At 49.8% G+C, this 21,764-nt stretch overlaps 1 protein-coding gene across 2 annotated transcripts; it reads left to right on the top strand.

Annotated features, from left to right (window-relative positions):
* The first annotated feature begins 6,303 nt into the window (after positions 1-6,303).
* Fam186b (family with sequence similarity 186, member B) lies at positions 6,304-21,764 on the top strand. Of its 2 annotated transcripts, none has more exons than XM_087558776.1 (8): positions 6,304-6,699; positions 7,426-7,651; positions 8,817-8,999; positions 12,215-13,820; positions 14,318-14,510; positions 18,222-18,388; positions 18,988-19,173; positions 21,420-21,764. In XM_087558776.1, the coding sequence occupies exons 3-8, from the start codon at positions 8,894-8,896 to the stop codon at positions 21,577-21,579; spliced, it is 2,418 nt and encodes an 805-aa protein (XP_087414902.1). In that variant the 5' UTR covers positions 6,304-6,699; positions 7,426-7,651; positions 8,817-8,893; the 3' UTR covers positions 21,580-21,764.

Here is a 21,764-nt window from a genome sequence, read left to right as displayed (position 1 = left end):
AGAGAGAGACAGAGACAGAGAACCCACAAGAGCATGGTTTTGTTGTTACCATGTGGTTTGGGGGCTTTGGTTTTTTTGGGATAGGATCTAACTGTATAGCTCAGATTGACCTGGAATTTAACATGTAGCCTAGACTGGCCTTGAATTCACATTCCTGCCTCTGCCCCTCTGCCTCTCTGCCTCCCGAGTGGGATTACAGTATGAGCAGGCAAATGTTTTCAAAGGTCAAATGAATATATAAAATAGCTGGAGAGATAGCTCAGTGGTTAAGAACAGACTGTTCTTCCAGGTCTTGAGTTCAAATCCCAGCAACCACATGGTGACTCACAACTACCTGTAATGGGATCTGATGCCCTCTTCTGGTGTGTCTGGAGACAGCTACAGTGGACTTATATATAATACATAAATAAATCTTAAAAAAAATTTTTTTCAAGACAAAGAGCAGACCCTTGCTTGCCTATCTTCCCCCGGAGACAGCCATTTTCATTACAGATGATGTGAGCGTCCCCCGGGGCCTGAAGAATGATGCGGGCAGCCATTTGCAGAGAGAGGCTCAGCATAGACCAGCGGTCACTGACCCCATGTTGGTTCTCTCAAGGCAGGCATAGCTAAGAGCAGAAAGGAAAGAGGGGAGCAGAGCCAGAGGGTGGGCCCTGCCACTTGCTACTGCAGTGAGTCCCAAAACTATAATTTAGAATGTGCCTTCCAGGTACATTTTTTATGAAATTAAGTTTTAGGGTGTATTTTACTTAACAGTTTGTTGGCTTATAGTGCTGAAATATTTAGTATACGGATATTGATTTCCAGGCTTGCCTCAGCCCCAGGAATAATGGGGGCATTCCCTTTCCCTTCTTATAAGCCATACATCATTTATCATGTCATCTGCAAAATTCATCCTGTGATACTTTTTGTTTGTTTAGCAGTCAGTCCTTATAACACCACGATCACTCCTCACAGTTGAGCAGAGCAAGAGGCTGAGACAGCTCATTTTCTGAACAAATCTCCATTATTTCCTGGGATTAGCCATTATCTGCTTTTTATTTCGTTCATTTGCTTTGTGTTATTTGTATTTTAATTTGTTGTTAATTTATAGTGTATGCACCACAGACAAGTTGTGGAGCCACTTCTCTTCTTCCACTATGTGTGGAGTCCCGGGATCAAACTCAAGTCATCAGGCTTGGTGGTAAGGGCCTTTATTGCTAAGCCACTGCAGTGACCTCATTTTCTTCTTCCTTTCCTCCTTTCCTTCCTTCCTCCTTTCTTCCTTCCTTTCTTTCTTCTTTCCTTCCTGGAGTTCACTCTAGACCCCCAGGCTGACCTCAAACTTATAGAGCTCTCCTGCGTCTGCCTCTCGAGTGCTGGAAGTAAAGGCATGTGGCCCCAGCTGGCTTACCCAGTTAGCTTACCGTTCATTCTTTTGTGTGTTTGTTAAACACATTAAGTTTATTGTTCTCACGTGTGCACTGAGTACCATTTTTTATAGCATCTTATTTGCTTCAGGTTGCAATAGCCTGTCTTGAAAACTACTAGGCATTGAGTGATTGTGTTTTATTTAATTATTTTCTCCCCAAAATCTCATTACATTCATTTAGAGAGAGACAGAGAAGTATTTCATACTCAAACCCAGAGTTTTGTGCACGTCACACAAATGCTCTACCACTGAGTCACATTCCCATCTATAAAGTTTTAAAATAACATGCTTGTTTTCCTGGTTTTTTTTTTCTATCTATGCAGTGAAAACAGAAAACAAAACCCTCGAGACAGGGAGGCTCAGTCTGTAAGTTGCTCTCCTTGCAAGTGTGAGGAGGACCCAGCTGACTCCCGGAACCAGTGTAAGAAGCCAGGCTTGCTGGATCATCCTGACGGTCCCCATGCTTGGAGACCTTATCTCAAAAGACAAGATGGATGGCTGTCCAGAGGAATGCACACACCTGTCCGACATTTCAAATGTCTGGCTTCATTGAGACGGCCTCTTCACAATGGGATGATGTTATAACAGCAAGTGTCATAAAACTGAACTTACAGTGTAGTTGAGGGCTAACACCACCACACTGTTTGCTTTAGAGGAGGAAGCCCAGCACGGACTTTGCTCGAAGCAGGCTAGGTGGGCTTCTGAAGTTAATGTCTCTCCTAGATGTGTAGCGAGCACCCGAGAGGGGCCTTTGAACAGTGATGAAGCTATGGCACCTGACCCGGGAGCAGGCCTCAGAAGGACTAATGTCTGGAGACGCCCCAGTCCTAAGGGGCAAGGATATAAATAAGTCTGGCTGCTTCGGGGAGGAAGAATAATTAACCTTTATATCTCTAGTGCTCACCTAACTTCTAGGCACATGCACCATCTGCCCAGAGCCCTGCTCCAGTCTTGAGCATTACATGTTGCATCGTGTGTGTGTGTGTGTGTGTGTGTGTGTGTGTGTGTGTGTGTGTGTGTTGCAGTGTACTGCACATGTGTATTGTGGGTATGGATGCAAGAAATGTTAAATGGTAATATTTTCTGCAGAACACTGTGAAACTTTAATGATAATGGATAAAAATATTTTTATCTTGGGTTGGAGAGATGGCTCAGTGGTTAAGAGCACTGGCTGCTCTTCCAGAGGTCCTGAGTTCAATACCCAGCAACCATGGTGGCTCACAATCATCTATAGTGGGATCTGATGCCCTCTTCTGGCGTGCTGATGTATATGCAGCAGAGTAATCGTACATTAAATAAAACTTTTTAAAACATATTTTATCTCCCCACTACGTAAAACCTTTATACAAATTTTTTTTTCCGGAACTGGGAACCGAACCCAGGGCCTTGCGCTTTCTAGGCAAGTGCTCTACCACTGAGCTAAATCCCCAACCCAAAACCTTTATACAAATGTTTTAACCCCCTCTCCACATGCACACACACTGAACTGTCTGTCCAGCTCTCTCTGCCCCCCCCTTTTTTAAAGATTTATTTATTTATGTATATGAGTGTGGTGGTTTGAATATGCTTAGCCCAGGGAATGGCACTCTTAGGAAGTATATGGCCTTATTGGAGTAGGTGTGGCTTTATTGGAGGAAGTGTGTCACTGTGGGGGTGGGCTTTTGCGACCCTCCTCCTAGCCGAATGGGATAGTCTGCTCTGGGCTACCCTTGGATGAAGAAGTAGAACTCTCAGCTCCTTCATCAGCGCCATGCCTGCCTGGATGCTGCCATGTCTGGACTTTGACCCTCTGAACCTGTAAGCCAGCCCCAATTAAATGTTGTTCCTTAAAAGAGCTGCTTAGTTACGGTGTCTGTGCACAGCTATGGAAACCTAACTAAGACAACGAGTGCTCTGTCTTTATGCACATCAGGAGAGGAAATCAAACCCCATTACAGATGGTCATGAGCCAGTGTGGTTGCTGGGAATTGAACTCAAGACCTCTGGAAGAGCAGCCAGTGCTCCTAACCACTGAGCCATGTCTCCAGCCATGTCCCCCAACCCCCAATACCCTTTTGTAAAGACAGGCACTCTCACAAAGCCCAGCCTTAAACGGGATATGGGTCCAAGGATGACCATGAACTCCTGATCCTCTGCCCCTACCTCCTAGGCTAGGATTGCAAGCTGTGCCAGCACACCCAGCAATGTGTGCCTTTTAGATGTAAAGTTCCAGGTCAGTGGTATACAGTTTGAATCTTAGGCCCTATTCTCTCCCTGTGTCTCATCAGGGTCTCTCTATGTAGCCTTAGCTGCCCTGGAACTCATTACCTCTGCCTCTGAGTGCTGGGGTCAGTTAAAGGCGTTCCTACCATGCTTTTAACTGGAGAGCAGAACTGGGTGAGTTGTGCTCACTCTGAGGAAGGAGCCCAGAACCTCAGGGTGTATATTTCATACACTGAATTGGGGAGGTGTCTGAGGCTTTTCTTAATGAAATCATACATTCTCTGTGTTCTAATTGGCTTGTTTAGATTATTTTTTTTTTCGGAGCTGAGGACTGAACCCAGGGCCTTGCACTTGCTAGGCAAGCGCTCTACCACTGGGCTAAATCCCCAACCCCTGTTTAGATTATTTATATACAATCTACTCATCAGTGTGGTTGAAGGTAGAAGAAATAGAGAGGGTAGAGGTGGGGGAGGGGGAGGACAAGAGTCCAGAGAAGGAGTTGCAATAAAGAAACCAAGTTAGAATCCTAACTCTGTTCTTCCAGCTATATCTTGTGTCTTAGGGTTCACTGCTGTGAACAGACACCATGACCAAGGCAACACTTATAAGGACAACATTTAATCGGGGCTGGCTTACAGGTTGAGAGGTTTAGTCCATCATCATCAAGCAGGAACATGGCAGCATCCAGGCAGGCATGGTGCAGGAGGAGCTGAGAGTTCTACATCTTCATCTGAAGGCTGCTAGTGGAAGACTGGCTTCCAGGCAGCTAGGGTGAGGGTCTTAAAGCCCCCACCCACAGTGACACACCTACTCCAACAAGGCCACACCTCCTAATAGTGCCACTCCCTGGGCTGAGCATACACAAACCATCTCACCTAGTTGTGTCGCATCACCCTCGGAGCCTTAGCCGGCTTAGACATGCTGGTGAAGGAAAGTTGTCCGGGGTTGAGATGTGGTAGAATGTGTGCCTAGCATGCAAAAGGCTGGATCTTGGGGCTGGAGAGATGGCTCAGCGGTTAAGAGCACTGACTGCTCTTCCAGAGGTCCTGAGTTCAATTCCCAGCAACCACATGGTGGCTCACAACCATCTGTAATGAGACCTGATGCCCTCTTCTGGTGTGTCCGACGACAGCTACAGTGTACTCATATATGTAAAATAAATTAAATCTTTAAAAAAAAAAAAAAAAAAAAAAAAGGCTGGATCTGATCCTTAGAGCAAGAGTGTGAGAGAGGCTAAATGTTAACAAATTAAACATGTCAAATTAAAAATAATTTACAGGGGGTTGGGGATTTAGCTCAGTGGTAGAGCGCTTGCCTAGGAAGCGCAAGGCCCTGGGTTCGATCCCCAGCTCCGAAAAAAAAGAAATAATAATAAGAATAATTTACAGACTATACAATTTCTGAGAGCATAAAGGATCAAAGGACCACCCAGGGTGGATGTAAAGATAAATAAGTATCCATCAGCCAGGGTCTCTGTCTGGGGTGACTCGTTTCTACTTTGCCATCGCTTGGCGGCGAGCCTAGCACCTGGAGTGTTCCCCAAGGGGAGCGTCTGCTGAGGGAATGAGCGGTAGAAGAATCATCATTGCCTTAGTGAACGAACAGCGTGGTGAAAGACAGCTGAGTGCCAGGTAAAGTCGTAAGTGGGTGAGACTACTTACAATGTTTAATTTGTTATCTATTAGGCAGCAGTATTTTGGGTGACAAGGAAGAAAATTTTTCATGTCTATGAATCTGCACTTGGTATCCATTTATTCAATAAGGGCTTAGTGCCCTGATATGTGCCAGGTACAATTCTAAGTCCCACACATACAGCGATGTTCAAAGATAGAAAAGAAACACCCTGCTGTGATTATCAACTTTAGCTAGAAAGAGTATTGACTGAGGGGGCTGGAGAGATGGCTTGGAGGTTAAGGGCACTGACTGCTCTTCCAGAGGTCCTGAGTTCAAATCCCAGCAACCACATGGTGGCTCACAACCATCTGTAATGAGATCCGATGCCCTCTTCTGGTGTGTCTGAAAAGCATGACAGAGTACTCATAAAATAAAATAAAATCAATTCTTAAAAAAAAAAAAAAAAAAAGGTGAAAGCAGACATATTCTCATTCAGGGATTGATTGACTCTGATTTTAAAGTCAAATGTTTCCTTTGGAAAAGTGTCTAGTCAGCCTTCTGATGCTGTAACAAAACACTTGTGAAGATTGACTCGAAGAGGAAAAGGTTATTTGGCTCACTGTTTTGGAAATCCCAGCCTGAAAGAGCCCCTCTGTTTCCGACATGGTGTAGTAAAACCACCAGTCAGGGAGAGGGAGGAAGCGTGAAGGGCCGGAGCCCCACAGTGCCCTTCGAGAGTACCCAGTATCCTAAGGCCCTCCACAGGGCCCTACCTCACAAATGTTCCACAACTTCCCCGTGACGCCATGCTGGGGACCAGAACCTTCCACGTACGGATCTTTGGGGAACCGAGGGAGATCTAAACTACAGCAGAAAGCCATTTTTCCTAGTTCCTTTTCTTCCTATTTTTCACCATTAATACTGGATTTGGGAACATGATTTTTCATGGTTCAGCAAAACAAACAGGTCGAGTAAAGATAATAGCAGAGAATGGATGAAGTGCAGCTGGGTGGCGGGAAGTTTAATCTTCCAATTCTTTAAGTCAAACCGATGATGTCACTGGAGAATAGGGAGTCAGTTGGAACCTGGTGTCTGGCAGTTACTAGAGGAGCTGTGGCTGGGCAGAGGGAACCCAGGAACCTCCCTGGACCCTTAGCCTGCAAAGCTGCCCATACTGTGTGTTCAGGCCTGTGTACAAGAGACACAGGGCATCTTCGGACTGAGAGAATTATCTAGAATGGAGAAGGACGACCCCACACACTTGGTGACTCCCACTTCAGTGAAGGCTATTATCTCAAAGATTGAGACTGCCCAGCTAATTCGGACTCAGGAGGTAACCCCAGAGACGAGGAAACTACCCTTCTATTAGGGTCTGATGTAGAGGCAGGGGACTGATCTCTCGTTTACACAAGACTCCAGCCTTTGGGCCTTTGGGGGTCCTGGGATACTTGACAAGCCGGGTTTGCAGACAGGTGAGTTCGGAATGCCCTCATCCTGTATCTGACTTCTACAGGGGAGGTTGAGACCAACCACCTCTGTAAGGCAGGACTGTAAGATCACAGCCCCTAGGTAAGTGGGCAGGAGGCTCCCGGACAGCACCTAGAAATGGATCCTGCAAGGTTTTGTGCAAGGGTAGACTTTTAAGATTCAGACTGTGTTGACAGATTGCTAGAATCCCTTAAGCCATGCCCTGGAAACATTTGGGGTGCTGTCCAGAGGCTCAGATCACTCCTGATATGGGGCCCTGGTGCAGCTGTGCTCGGTGTTTTCTGGTCTCCCCTGGAGTCAGCACTTGCAAGGAGGGGAGCGGGTGCAGACACAGGACAGCAAAGGACAGTGTTTCTTTAGGATTCCTTCCTCCCACCACATTGCTTCTGAGTCCTTGTGAAATTCCAGATGTCTCCAGCAAGTTCTGAAATTCTAAAGGCTGTGGATCTACAGTGTCACGGAGCTTAAAAAGTAAAGCACCAGTAAGAGCTGATCCTCTCTCTGTGTTCTGGGCACAGTTTTAAACACTTTACAATACCAATTCACGCCATTCTCATTAAAAAAAAAATCGTGGCATGAAGTACTACAGCGAGCTCTGCTTCACCAGTGAGAAAACCCTGAGACCCAGAGTTACACTGCTAGAACACGGGCAACTGCCTCCAAGATAGAGACTCCTAACCTCTGCCATCTGCTGCCCCTACCCCATATAGGATATCTCGGCCCAGCTCTCAGACATCTTGGACAATGTCAACTGTGCCATCAATCGCTTCCAGGAAGAACTGGGATATGATTTAAAAGAAAAGGTGAGGCCTCACCAGCCGGAGCAGAAAGGCAGGAAGAGATTCATCCTGCTGGAGAAAATTGCTTCCTTCTCTAAAGATGCCATAGCTAAAGAGAAGCACCTGTATGAAATCCTCCACTGGCTGGGAGAATGGGGTGAGTCTGTGGGCTTCCTGTGGGGCCTCAAGACTCTCCACTTAATCAGCACTTGCAAGGAGGGGTGGGGGAGGTGGCCTCAGACAGACTGAGCTCTTCTTCCCCAGTGAAGGAGTCTCATGTCACACCCCAAAGTCTCACTCCCCAGAAGGGCTATGTCCGCTGGTCTTGTGTGGCTCTGACAATTACCTGAGAGAAAAGAAGGGCAAAGATGGCTTCAGAGGTGTCAGTGATGGTCTCTTATCACTTAGCTCATGGTGACAGTGAGTTCCAGGGATCATGGTGGAGGAGTTTGCTCCATTCATGCAACCAGAAAGCAGAGACCAGGAAGAGACCAGGGGCAGGACAGACTGTTTAAAGCCACCCCCATCTCCACCCCTGTCCGTGACCCACACCCCACCCCCAGCTTGGTCCTATCTTCCACACTTCTGCTATCTCCCACAGTCCGCCTAAATTTGAATCTATCAATGGGTTAAATCTGCTGATTCGCTCAGAACCCCACGCCGTGGTCACCTCTGAAATGCCCCTGCCCGGAGGTGTGCCTTCCACCAAGCCAGTCAGAATTAATCACCACGAAGGGGGCTGAGAAGGTAGCCCGGTGGGTGAGTGCTTGCTATGCAAACTCGAGGACTTGAGTTCAGACTCCTAGAACTTACAAAAAAGCCTGAGAGGCGCCTTTGCCCTCAGAATTGTTTCTGACAGCTCCGTCCAGCGGGACGGTGAAGTCCCAGGTTCAGTGACAGGAGACAGTCCACTGTCATCTCTGGGTTTCACACACACCCACACAGGCAAGCAAAGCAGAGGCTACATACTGAGACTCCACCTCAAGCAAGCAGACAAGGAAACCTGTTGATCCGACTGAATCCCCTCGGTGGCCCAGATTTTAGATTACGCAACCGGCATAGGTTAACATGGCAGGCCTCACACTTAGGCTACACTCTCTCGTGTCTCCTGCATTTCTGCATGGCAGGCCTCCTGTAGGTCATTTCACAAAGATTATCTCATTCGGTCCTCCCTCAGCCCTTCTGCAGGGGAGGGAATGAGGCTCAAGAAAGCGAACTCTTGATAATAGCCAGTGTAGGATGAAGCCACTCCCCCCTTGGGTCTGCTGCAGCCCCCTGTGCTGTAGGGCTACTGTTCTCAGCCTGATCCCCGCCCCGTCCAGGTGACAGTCTGACTTATGAGATAAAGAACGGGAGGAGTTCGGAGGAGGATGATGCCCTGGACGAATGGATCGAGGTGATGGAGAAGGTGTTGCCTCTCTCCCTCATGGCCACCAAAGGAGGCATCGAGTCTCTTATCTCTCTTTGCTCGACTCTCATTGAAGACCAAAAGAAAAGGACACAAAGTAGGTTCCTGGAGCTTACAGAAGAAGGGCTGGGTGGGCATGGGCTGGATGCCATCTCTGGCTCCTGACCGTCCTCCATTACACACATGCAAAAGACAGGAGAGCTGGAAGCCAGGGTGGAGAACCCGGGGTAACAGACCCATGCTGATCACAAAGCTGTTCTGAGCTTCACTTGCACAGGCTGATTTCCCAGAGGACCTGAGTTCAATTCCCAGGGCCCACATGCAGCTCACAATCATGTGTAACTCTAGTTCCAGGGGATCTGGCGCCCTCTTCTGGCCTCCACAGGCACTGCATGCACATGGTACATAGACTGAAAACATCCATGCATATCCCAGCACTCAAAAGGCAGAGGCAGGTGGATCTCTGAGCTCTTCTCTGAGTTTGTTCTGTAATGTGACTTCCAGGATGGCCAGGGCTACACAGAGAAACCCTTGAAGAAAATAAGCAAGCAAACAAAAACAGTTTTTTGGTTTTTTGGTTTTTAAGATATAGTAGGAATGAAGTGAGGATGAGCCCTCAAATGCTTCTTGGAGCTGTGGCCTCATGGGAGTTCTGGAGAATGAGGCCTAGGCACCAGGAAAGCTGCAGTTTATAGGCAAAGGTTGAAGAGCACCCTGTCCCCTCTCTAAACTCAGTTCAAGCCAGGGTTTGGTAAGTTTCAATGGGAAGTCCCCCTAGAGCCTTCTAGAGCATTCTGGGTTCGCCTAAGGTGGTCAGTCACCAGCCTGGTTAACCCTTGTGATTTTGTTCCTAGTCACTCTATAATTGACCTGAGATGACCTTCTGCATTTTGTAAGTAAGAGCCCTGAAGCTCAGAGAGCAGAAGGGGCCACAAGAAAAGTGGTAACAAAAACCAGTCCCCTGCTTTGGTTAGTCTCCCTTGAGGGCTGTGGGTGAGACTGATTCCCCTTGGAATCCCACCTCTGCTGCTTTGGGGCTGTGTGGCTTTGGACATCTTCATTTTATCTCTATGAGCCTGTTTCTTCAGAGGATATTATCTGACTTCAGGGTTGGGAGGTATGAGATATGAGAAGTCTGACACCATGCCCTGAATATTTTGGGCTTAATGAACAATAGCTAATGTTAGCATTTCCGTGGATTCTCTTGGACAGTTAAGTAACGTTGAAGCCAGGTGTGGTGGTGCACGTCTTTTACTCCCAGGGCACAGCATGTAGAAGAGGGAGGTCTCTAAGTTTGAGACCAGCCTGGTTGGTCTATATAGTGAATTCCAGGACAGCCAGGATTATATGTAGGGAGACTCTGTTGAATGTTACAGGAGGAAGAGAATAGAAAATGGAGACGACCTGACCCACAGTCTTCACTATGCATACATGGAAATACAGTTAGTTGTACACTTATTTCCTTGTGAGAGTGTAAATTTGTATGGTGTGCTTATGTGTAGGCCAGAGATTAATACTGGATATCTTTCTTTATTTTTGTTTTATTGTTATTTTGTCCTTTTTTTTTTTTCCTGAGCTGAGGACCGAACCCAGAGCCTTGCACTTGCTAGGCATTTTTAAAGATATATAAGTACCCCGTCACTGTCTTCAGACACACCAGAAGAGGGTATCAGATCCCATTACTGATGGTTATGAGCCACCATGTGGTTGCTGGGAATTGAACTCAGGACCTCTGGAAGAGCAGTCGGTGCCCCAACCACTGAGCCATCTCTCCAGCCCACTGGGCATCTTTCTCAATCATTCTCTACCTTATTTTTAGACAATCTTCCCCTGACCCTAGAGCTCCCCAATGGGCTAGGCTGGTTGACTAGTTACCCCAGGGATGCTCCTGTCTCGGCCTCTCTGGTAATGGGACAATGAGATTATGCCCACTATGTGCAGCTTGATGCTGGGGATGCAAACTTAGGCCCCCATGCTTACACAGTGCTTCACGGAAACCTGACCATCTCTTCAGCCTTACAGAGGGTAAACTTTTTTGTTTTTGTTTTTGTTTTTTAAGAATTATTTATTTTATGTATGTGAATACACGGTAGTTGTCTTCAGATATACCAGAAGAGGGCATCAGATCTCATTACAGATGGTTGTGAGCCACCATGTGGTTGCTGGGAATTGAACTCAGGACCTCTGGAAGAGCAATCAGTGCTCCGCTGAGCTATCTCCCCAGCCCTTGTTTTTGTTTTTTTGAGACAGGGTTTCTCTGCATAGCCTTGGCTGTTCTAGAGCTAGCTGTGTAGACCAGGCTGCCCTTGAACTCGCAGAGATCTGCCTGCCTCTGTCTCCCAAGTGCTGGGATTAAAGACAGCACTGTCTGGCTTATGGGGATTATTCATTGAACACTTACTGTAGGGCTATCACCCTTAAATATGTGCTCTCTAAATTCCAAGAATTAGAATCTACAGTTGTTCCCATTTCCCCAATGAGGAGACTAAGGCACTAAGAAGTTAAGAACTATACCCAAGGGTCATGGTGCAAATTAGATTCGAATCCAAGTGACTTGGTCTCAGAACTCCAGGGTCATACGACTCGTCTGACATAGCAAGAGCTAGACTGAGCTCAGTATCACACAAGCCCCGTACGCTCTCTTGCCTCGCATCCAAAGATACCCATTGTCCTCTTTGCCAGTGGCATTTGAGAGGATCCAAGAGGATCAGCCCATCAGCTCCACACAGAGTAGGCACGAAGACGTACAGCCACGAGCAACCCTGGAAGAGCCGAGATCTGCCACTGGGGTCACACACAGTATGCACCGTCTCTGCTTAGTTTATCTTGGGGTGACGGTCTGTCCAATGTGATCCCCCAACATGGGCAGAGACAACTATTAAAACAGTAGCGACACATGGACAGTTGCTATAGAGTCTCTACAGGCACAGGACAGAAGGGACATAAAAAAGAAAAGGAAACTTCTAACAGGTTTGGGTGGTTGACGCTGAGAAGCCAGATGGGATTGGAAAAGTAACTCCTTGTTAGGAAGCTGGCTGAACTGAGTAGAGCCTGACAACACTGTGCCCGGCCCCTTCGGGCTCTGCAGGCGCTGTGCTGTTGGTAGACCTAAGGCTACACTCCGGGCCATCTCAGGCCCAGCAGAGGTGTCTCTTGATAACCCCTCTCTGGCGTACAGTGCCAGCTCTTGCCCATCTCAAAGAGGAGATGGCTGAGCATCCTGGCTGTGTGGGGTCCGGGGCGGGGTCAGTACGCCTTTCCCAATACCTTGCCACTTCTTGACGGGAGCTTGCTGCCTTTCTCCTCTTCCAGTGTACAAACATAACTTCTGGCAGGACTGGCATGAGAAAAGCCCACAGAAGGAGGAGCAGGGGCTCCGCCCCGAGCCGCCCAGCCCGGAGCAGATGCTCCAGGACAGGAACACCACCCGCCTGAAAGTCTCGGAGGTGAGGTCTATGCTGCAGGAGCTCCTTGACTCCACTCTGTTCAACAAAGGGGAGGTCAGAGCCATCAGGTACATGTCCGCCGTGGTGGAGAACCTCAACAAGGCCCTGGTCCTCCAGCACAAGGAGAACAGGACTCTGGAGACCAAGTACAAACACCTGCAGGTGGAGATGAACAAAGAGCTCAGCACCCAGAGGCTGCACTTCCAAAAATCCATCCAAGTCCTCGAGAGCAAAAGGGATGCGCTGCTAAACCAGGTAAAGGTACTAGGGGATAAGTACCACAATCTCCTCATGATAAAGCATGCCCTGGAGTTCCAGCTGAAGATGGTTCAGACCAACCCAGAAGAGCCAATCATGAGTTTTGTTGATGGTATAGAACTCCCTGAAAAAGAGACCCTTCCAGAGGTGGGTACAGCCCTGAGGAAGAAACAGCAGGAGTCCAAGAAGGAAGGATGGGGGCTTTCAGCTCTCTCCCCATGTCTCCTGACCAAGGCCTGGGACAGTGGCACTACACCTGCAGCACAAAAGCCACCCTCCGGCGTAGCTGCGGATTCGAGGACTGAAGACGCGGTCGCTGACCACTCTGAGTCCCTGGAGCCTGTGCTGCTGCACTCGGAGGTCCCCCAGATTCCCATGCAGTGGGAAAAACTGGTGGAAAAGGAAGGCAAAGACCAGGGGGACCACACCCAGGGGAAGGAGGGAGTCCAAAGCAAATCCCTTTCCCCGGGGAGCACCAGGAGGATGCTTGTGGAGAGCCACACGGGGCACTGGGAGGAAGAACTCAACTGGGAGACAAGAAGGCAGCAATGGGTGCAGGAGGAAGAGATGTGGCTTCGGCGGCAGAAGAAGTGGGCCCTGCTGGAGCAGGAGCACCAGGAGAAGGTGCGGCAGTGGGAGGCAGAGGCCGCCGCCAGGCAGCAGTGGCAGAGGCTCACCCAGCCAGAAGAGGAGAAGCAGAGCCCCAGGAAGGAGCAGAAAGCAAGTTCGGAGAAGAGGATCTTCACCACCACCAGTCGGTGGAAGAACTTGGAGAAGTCGGAGTCACCAACGGCGCCTCCCCACTGCCGGGCCCAGTCTGCTCGTCATCTACTCACGCCCCCGCACGCCCAGCAGCAAGGGCCAGGAATGCAGAAGACCCCATGTTCAGTTGAGACGCCACGGGCCCGCCAGGTTTCTGCTAAGCCCAAGAAATGTGCCTCCTTTCCCATCACTGGGACATCCATCAGAAGGGTGACCCGAACCTCTTCGCAGAAAGCCCTGGGGACACCTAAGGACAAGGTCTACCATATAGACATGGAGGCCCAGCTGAAAAACCTGCAGATCCTGGGTAGCTCGGAATCAGAGCTGCTACTGCCACAGTACCTGCACAGCAAGGCCCTGGAGGTCACTTCCATGGCCATGGAGTTGAACACCCTCAGGCTTCAGTCCCTGTGCAAGAAGTACATCCATTACAGACGCTTCCAGAGCCTCCGGTAGGTGACCCAGCGGCCACCTGGCAGCGGCCCAGGACCCAGCCACCCACCTATGCCCATTGCAAATCAGGGTAGAGCTAAAACCCAGGAGAGCGATAAAGGAATGTGGGCAGGAAGCCAGGAGAGGAACCTCCCCACCCTCCAGGTCTCTTGGAAAGGGAACTAACAAGGGTGCTTGGGCAAGCCTTGAAGGAGCAGGAGGCATGGCCTTTAAATGTCATTTTTCTTCTAGTGGGCTTTCCCTCTAAACCCACTCTCCCTCTCTGCCACCCCCATGTTCCTTCCTTCGTTCAACATGGTCCCTACCATTTGCTTTGACTTTTCCTTTCCAGCCTCAAGGTTCCTCCGCTCTTACCACCCTTCCACATTTCTGCTCCTTCTCATAGATCCGTTCCTTGTTTTCCTCTCAATAACGAAATGGAGGTGTCTCTCTAGTCAACTGACTTGGGGGAAAGAGGAAGTCTCTCTACCTCCTAAGTTTCTTCTCTCTTTCCCAGACAAGAAGTGATCAAACACATAGGAGCCCTTCGACAAACAAGAGTTACCTATAAGGCCCAGAACCTCTATGTGTTCCTGGAGAACATTGACCGCCTGCAGAGTCTCAGGCTGCAGGCCTGGACAGACAAGCAGAAAGACCTGGAGGAGAGGTACCAGGAGTGCCTGCACACCATGGCGGCCATGTTCCCTAAGGTGGGTGTCCTGCCCCGCCTCCTGTTCAGTGAGCGGGGGACAGAGTGGGGGTTGTCAGGTGATGGGAAATGAGTGGGCTTGGGAGAGCCTCTGGACTAAGAGTGTGAGGGAAGGCAACTGTCCACTGTGTGGTATGGGGTGTGTGTGTGGGAGAAGGAGGCCCTTCTAAAATCTGCAGAAATAAGGTTCCTTTAGGACTGGGAGGATGGCGGAGCCCTGCACTCTTCTTGGCACTGGGGTTCTCCCCTGCTCCCCCATTTCAGCTCTGGCTGCAGTCCAGGCTTAAGGCATAGCCACCTCTTCCCCCTTGCAGAGGCCCAGCTTTGCCCTTGACTCCCTTCCTTACTTTACTGGAGTCCTTCCTCCAGGTCCTTCCCAACAGAGAATGCAGAGGAGGGTAACCTACGGGAGCCGTGGTGGTCCAAAAGTGCTCTTTTCAAATTGCTTATTTTTATTTTACGCGAGTTAGCATTTTGCCTGCATGTGTGTCTGTGCGAGGGCGTCGGATCCCCTGGAACTGGAGTTACTGACAGGTGTGAGCTGCCATGTGGTTGGTAGGAATTGAACTTGGGTCCTCTGGAAGAGCTCTTAACCTCTGAGTCATTTCTCCAAGGCAAGCTCCTTCCCAGCCATCCCACAGGCCTTGCAAGTGTCTTCCCCTGGGACCCGGCTGACTTCCAGTTGATAGGCTGTCTACTCATGGAAACCAAAGTAGGCTCCGCCATCCTTCCCCAGATCTACAGACACCACTAAGGGCCCTTTCGTTTTTGATGCTGTTTAGAGGCCAGAATCATCCTGTGACCTGCTTCTCGGTCTTGACTCACCAAACTCCTCTCAGCTGACACACTCCCCTCTGTCAACACTGTGTCGTGACTATATCCCCGGCATGGGCCTGTTTCTGCTGACTTTATTGGGCAGTTAGCCAACCATTTCTATTTAGAAACGTAAGACCTTTGGTTCTAGTATGTCTTCTTAAATGATACAGTAGTTCAGGTGTGCTGCTGGCCTGGGAATTGAGGCACAGCCATCCTGTGGCCTGTGTGCACCCAGCAGGACCACGGATGAGGCCCAACACAAATCACGATGCTAAGACGTTAAGGAGCCTCTGTTTCCTTGGCTCCAGGGTGTGAACGTCGTGTCATCGTTCGCAGTGTGAAAGGCCGCACGTGCCTGTTGAGTCTGTTCTTTTCCGGGAACGTTGTGAGGTAAAAATGATGGTGTTTGTTTGTAGTGGATTTTATTGTGTACGTATGAGATGCTGCAAAAATGCTCACTGCAGTCAAACAAACCAATACATCCACTGTGGCAAGACAGAAAGGAAGAAACGGTTGTAGGGACATGGGAAGGAAAAAGAGGGTCCCAGCCGTGGACTCTGACTGAAGCCCAGATTCAAGAATTCCAATGCAATTAACATTCAAGTTAGGCTTTTGTCCACTCCAGGTTATAAGCCTGAGATCTTCTAGACTCTCGCCAAGACTCCTGGTGCCCCCACAGTGGCTTCTGGTTCACCTTATCACATCATGGGAACCTCTGACCTAAGTCAAAGTCTCTAAGGGATGAAGGGAACCCTTCAGGCTGCTGAGGGTGACAGAGCAGAGCTGCTGCACTTCTGTCCCCCCAGCAGGAACATTTCATCTCGTGAATGACCCGTTTTCCCTCTGTGGCAAAGGCAGCTATGATCTAAATCCTAAGATTTAGGGGCACGGTGGTTAGTTATAGCCCCGTACTGCACTTACGCACACTATACCTATCTGTCTGTGACAGGAGTTTCCGGGGTGCAAGCCTGCTCTCTGGCAGCCCTGGCCAGCTGGCCTCAATTGCTCGTCCTTGAGATGCCCCTTAAAGAGAAAGGTCACAGTGGCCACACGGGGGAAGGATCAAATGAAAGGGTCCAGTGATCAGCAGTCTGTCTGGGGTGCCAACATGAGGTGTAGGTCTACGCAGAGGGTGCGAGGTCTATAGAACTTAGCAGTTCTAATCCAGACGTGGTCCCATCACAGCACAGGTCCATGGCTGCTCTGGTCTATCCTGTACCTTGCAAGTCGTCAGTACTGTGCGATATCTCTTCCTGGGAGGCGAGCTCCTCCTCGTCCTCCAGCACCAGGTCTAGCTTTCCCCTTCCTTCCCCTCGCATGAGGTTTCTGGGGAGTTCCAATCCCTTGGGGACAACTTTTCAAGTATCTGATAAAAGGTGGGGCACAAGTGTCTCTCTTTAGAACATCTCAGTCCCTACAAGGACAGTTACAACGGGAGCTGTTCACCTGTGCCTTCTATTCTGTCCCTTGGTCTACTCCTCCCCACTTCCTGGCCCACACCCCAACTTTGGTAACTGCTGTTTTGTCTTTTACCTCTGTATATTTGATATTTTCCCTTCTGATTCCACATATAAATGTGAGATCATGCGATATCATCTTTCTGCACCTGGGTTATTTCGCTCAGCATTCATGCCATAGCAAATCACAGGAGTACCTCTGAGGAGGTGCTGGGGTACACCAGGGAAGAAATGGGGTTCATCAGAAAAAAAAGTAAGAGACCGATCAGCAGCACGGATAAAAGAGAGCCTTTGAACATTGCTGTTAGAGAGAGATTTGATTGCAGCCATTGCGACATAGTGTGGAAGCTCCTAAAGAAATTGAAAATGGAATCCCCCCCCAGGACCCAGCCATCTCTCTTCTGGGTCTGTGGCACCACCTCTGAAGGCCTATACATACCCTTTAGGAGTGGGATCTGGCTAGAGGAAGCAGGTCATTAGAGTCAGACCCGGAAGGTTATTCCCATGCCTGGTTCTGGTGTAGCTCTCTGTGTTCTGCCTCAGCTCTGTGAACGATGATGATGGTGGACTGAAGTCTCTCTGAAATGGGTTGGGGGTGTGCTAAACTACACGGTGTGTGCCCCTGGGAAATGGAGCTGTCACAGCGTTCTTAACGCCAGGTGAGATGTGGAAACACCTTTGCTGCCGGGCGCCTGTAACTCTGGCATTCGGATGAAATGAACCAGTGAGGTGCGAGATGGCTCAGAGGTTAAAGGCACGTCCCACACAAGCTTGACAGCCTCAGTTTTGATCCCTGGGACACACGGAAAGGTAGAAAAGAGAACCAGCTCCATGAAGCTGTCTTCTGACGAGCACATGGACCCCATGGCGCTCAGATGTGCACAGGCATCAATGATGATAAATCAGTTTTAAAAGAACCCGGGAGTGCTGTGCAGCCTGTTTTAAAAGGCGAGTGTTCATGGAGAATATGCTGTGAGGGTTTCCCAGCTCCTTGCCCCACTTCATGGCTCTCTGCACCACAGGCCCTGCCCGCTAGTGCTGTTGGTGCTGTATGGCGGCCCGGCTTCCTTCCGTTTCCTTTCCTCTGTTTTGTCCATTGTCCAGACTCCTTACGACAAGGGAGAAAGCAGGAACTACCCCAGAAAATAAGACCTGAAGGACTTTCAAGAAATATGTCATAGGCTGGGGACCTGGGGTTGTAGTCAAATGGGCCTTAGCCTTTCCTCCACCCAAGCAGGGTCAGTGACAATCAGACGAGACCTCCACCCATGCCTCCCTGATGCCTTCTTTTTTTTTCTTTTTCTTTTTTTTTTTTTTTTTTTTGGTTCTTTTTTTTGGAGCTGGGGACCAAACCCAGAGCCTTGCACTTCCTAGGCAAGCGCTCTACCACTGAGCTAAATCCCCAACCCCTCCCTGATGCCTTCTGCTGGCTTCTCTAGCTCCAGCAAGAGTGGAACATCCACCTGAACGTCCCTGTGCTCACCTCGGTAAAGCCACTGAAAAGCAAGTCCTCTCCGATCTTACTTCAGAGAGTCCGTTCCAGCCACTCCACCACCAAGCAACCTCCTCCCAAGCACCGGGATTCTGTGCCCCTTCGGATAGCCAGGTAGGTGTCGGCAGTGGGATGAGAGGGAAGGCAGGGAGCAGGGCACAGCTAGCCTGGGGAAGCAGTGGCAATCGAGGGCACAGGCAAAGTCAACTTACTGGCTTCAAGGCCCATTTGACTTCAACCCCAGGGTAGCTGTACCCTGAATGGCATTCTGTGTGTGGCAATGTATGGTTTGGGGGAGTAGCCTGACTGATTCTGAGAAAATACAGGGGACAACCTACATTTCCACCCTGAGCATATGGAGCCAGCATCTACCGTTGGTCTGTCCGTACAGACGAGCTCAATCCTCCCTACCATGTGGGCTTCAGGCTCAGACATGGTGAGCCTTCGGGCAGCCAAAGTGATTCAAGGTAAACACGTACCCCAGGGAGACCCAGTTCAGAGCCCCAGCCCCAGCGCATGTGTGTAGAAGTGGATCCTTGGGAACTAAGGCACAGAGCCTACGTGGCAGAGGTGAGGGTGACAAACTCTTTAAGAAGGGAAGAGAACAGGGCCCGCTGTCTTGGACTGTATGACCCTGAAAAGCTTATGGCTCCTCAGCCTACTTCTATGTCTCTTTGTCTCCCTTGACATTCTCTGTGCTCTCCCACTCCTAGCCAACAAGGGAGCCAGATGGAAGCCATATGGAAGGCCGACGTGGCCTCGTCAAGTCACCCCATAGAAAAGAAGATCCCGACAAGCCTGTCGTGGGAACAACTGGGGGGTCACCCTGATATCCCCAGGCTATTGGCAGCGGATGAACATACCTCCTACCCCAGAAGCTCGGCGTCCTTCAAGCCTCGGTAAGGAGCAAGGGTGGGTGCTTAACCTGGATTTGGGGAGATCTGTCCATCAAGTCTGCATTGGTATTACTCAACAGCCCAGGCGCTCTCTCAGACACCAGTCCTGGACTCGGTTACTGCGCTACCTCAGAAACAAACCACTGCTTGCCTCATCCACTCACTGGCCATCAGCTTGGGATCTGAGACCAGTACTGCTTCGGTCTCTCGCAGGACTCTCCACAGTACTTAGCTTGCCGTGTGGGGTTCCTGGGCTTCACATGGCTTTCTTGGGTACCCAAGCTTGCCCTTAGCATAGGGCTGTTCTAGAGAAGCAGGTCAAAGGACAATGAGACTGGGGGAAACCAAGGACTGGGTAATAGACCCAAGACTTGTGCCTAGGCCCGTCTTGGGGTTCTCGTTTCCTGACTGCCTTCAGGAACTGTCACTGGGAAAAGCAGCTGAGGAGCAGGTGTGGGGACACAGGCCTCGCTCTCGCTCTCGGCACTTGGGAGGCCAAGACAGGAGGCTCTCTAGCTTAAGGCCACCCTGAGACAAGAGGGGAGGGGAGGTAGCAGGACTCAGGACCTATGGGATCAGCAGAAGGCTTCTCTGGTTAGAGCAGGCTTATCTCCTTTGCCTCTCATGGCTTGAAAACATGACTAGTGAAGACTCAAGGCTCTTTCAAGGGCCCTCACACCCATCGCACGTGCTGCTATCGGGACTGACCCTGACAAGAAAGATCTGTAACAAAAAGGAGTCACTGGGGGGTCCTGCTCAGTGAGGTCCTCTGGTGGTATCCCCTACGGCAAGTGCCTTCTGTGTCCCTCTCTGTACCTCTCACATTACCCTGGCTTTGCCTGACTCTGGGGGAACCTGAGGCCCAGCTCTTTGTTCTTTCCGTATATAGCACCTGTGTAAGCATCCGGTGTACACAGTACACTTGATTCTAGGCATTTAGGGCATTGGGATCGTTCAAAAAACGAAAGGACATAGTGGCTGGGGTGACAATTCGGTCTGTGTACTGCTTGCTGATCCAGAGTTCGGATCCCTCCACTTACATAAAACATGGGGCGTGGCCACACACATCTGCAGTCCCAGCATCAGGAGGAGCAGTGGGTGGGTCCTCAAAATTCAGCGAGCTTAGCTAGCTTAGCGAAATTGGTGAGCTTCAGGTTCTGAGAGAGCCGGTCTCAAAGCATACAATGGAAGACACCCACCATCCACCCCTGACCTCCCTGTGTACTTACACATATGTTCACATGCCTATGGGAGCATGTCCGTGTGCACACATGCATACACACACAAAGGAAGAGGATGATGGGAAAAGAGTGCCACAAGGAACAGCACCCAACAGCACCTGCCTCCCTCCCTTGCCTTCTTTCCCCCCACTCGCACTCCGTGGTAGAACATGCAAAATTCTAAGATCCCTTTCATGTCTCAAGCGGAGCTGCTCCACCCACCGCGGAGCCTCCACTGGGATCTCAGCTGCAGGCTGAAGCACATATCAAAATATTGTTCCCAGCAAAGACAGCTTTCTCTTTGTAAGAGGATTTAGATGAATACAACTGTCTTTCCCCCTTTACGACTCTACAGGAGTTTATTCAACTCATCACAACTCCGCTTTAGAGGCGGAGCTCTGCTTCTGTCTTCCTCTCTGCCCTGTGCTGGGCTATCTCCCCGTGCGCTAGGCTTCTGGGTGTTTTTATGAGGGCTCCTATGTTGCCATAAGGCCCTGTTGTCGTGGCATGAGGATCATCCAGTATTATTGTTCTTATTTTGGACACTCGACCTAGTATCATTGGCAGAGAGAGGATTGCGGGAAGTTCAAGGCCAGCATGGTCTGGAGAGCTTGTTCCAAGATAAGTGGCTACAGAGGAACTTTGTCTTACATAAAAAGGGGATGGGTGAGGGGTGAGGAGAGGGAGGGGGAGGAAGAAGAAGAGAGGGAGCAGAGGCAAGAGGCTCTCTGAGTTCGGGGCTGGCCTAAGTCCAAGGACCAGGGCTTCATAGTGAGGCCCTGTCTCAAAAACAAACCAACCAACCTCAGGAAAGGAAAGGAGCACGTGGGTGTGCCCAGCTGGCTCTGAGGGGGCCAGGAGTAAGGTGCTGCTTTGAGCCATAGCCTAAGCCAGGGAGGAGGCCTGGTAGAAATGTCACGCTAAGCAACACTCAGGTCAAGTCTGAGCCCCTCTCTGGATCTGAATCCCATGCTCTGGGTGGACGGCAGGGGCCTGGTCTCAGTTACTACCCAACTTTAACTGCGTTAGCTCTTTCAGTGCTTCATCCATCCAAAGAAAGGAGTGCCAGGAGCCCTCGGAGGAGCCAGCTGAGCTTGTCCGCAAAGTGTCCTGCCAGTCACTCCCCGAATCCCTACAGAGCCAGAAGGATCGGGTAGCTCCAGTTCCCACTCCAAACCCCAGTCTGTAACTCTCAAACTTCTGGACTACTAACAACCTCACAGCGGCTTGTTCCCAATGCGGGAGCCCAGCCGGCACTCTTAAGCACACACAGTTGCTGCTACGTTGTTCCGGAACTTTGGGAAACTCTATTTTCTTTCTCCAGTCCCCAAACTATTAGTTTGTAATAAAATAAAGAATAAAGGTTGGTTTAAA

Source organism: Rattus norvegicus, chromosome 7 (genome assembly GCF_021556685.1).
Source record: "Rattus norvegicus strain SHRSP/BbbUtx chromosome 7, alternate assembly SHRSP_T2T, whole genome shotgun sequence".
In the NCBI taxonomy this organism is placed as follows: Eukaryota; Metazoa; Chordata; class Mammalia; order Rodentia; family Muridae; genus Rattus; species Rattus norvegicus.
The sequence above is the reverse complement of the archived record's forward strand: the minus strand, read 5'-3'. Positions and strand labels throughout refer to the sequence as shown.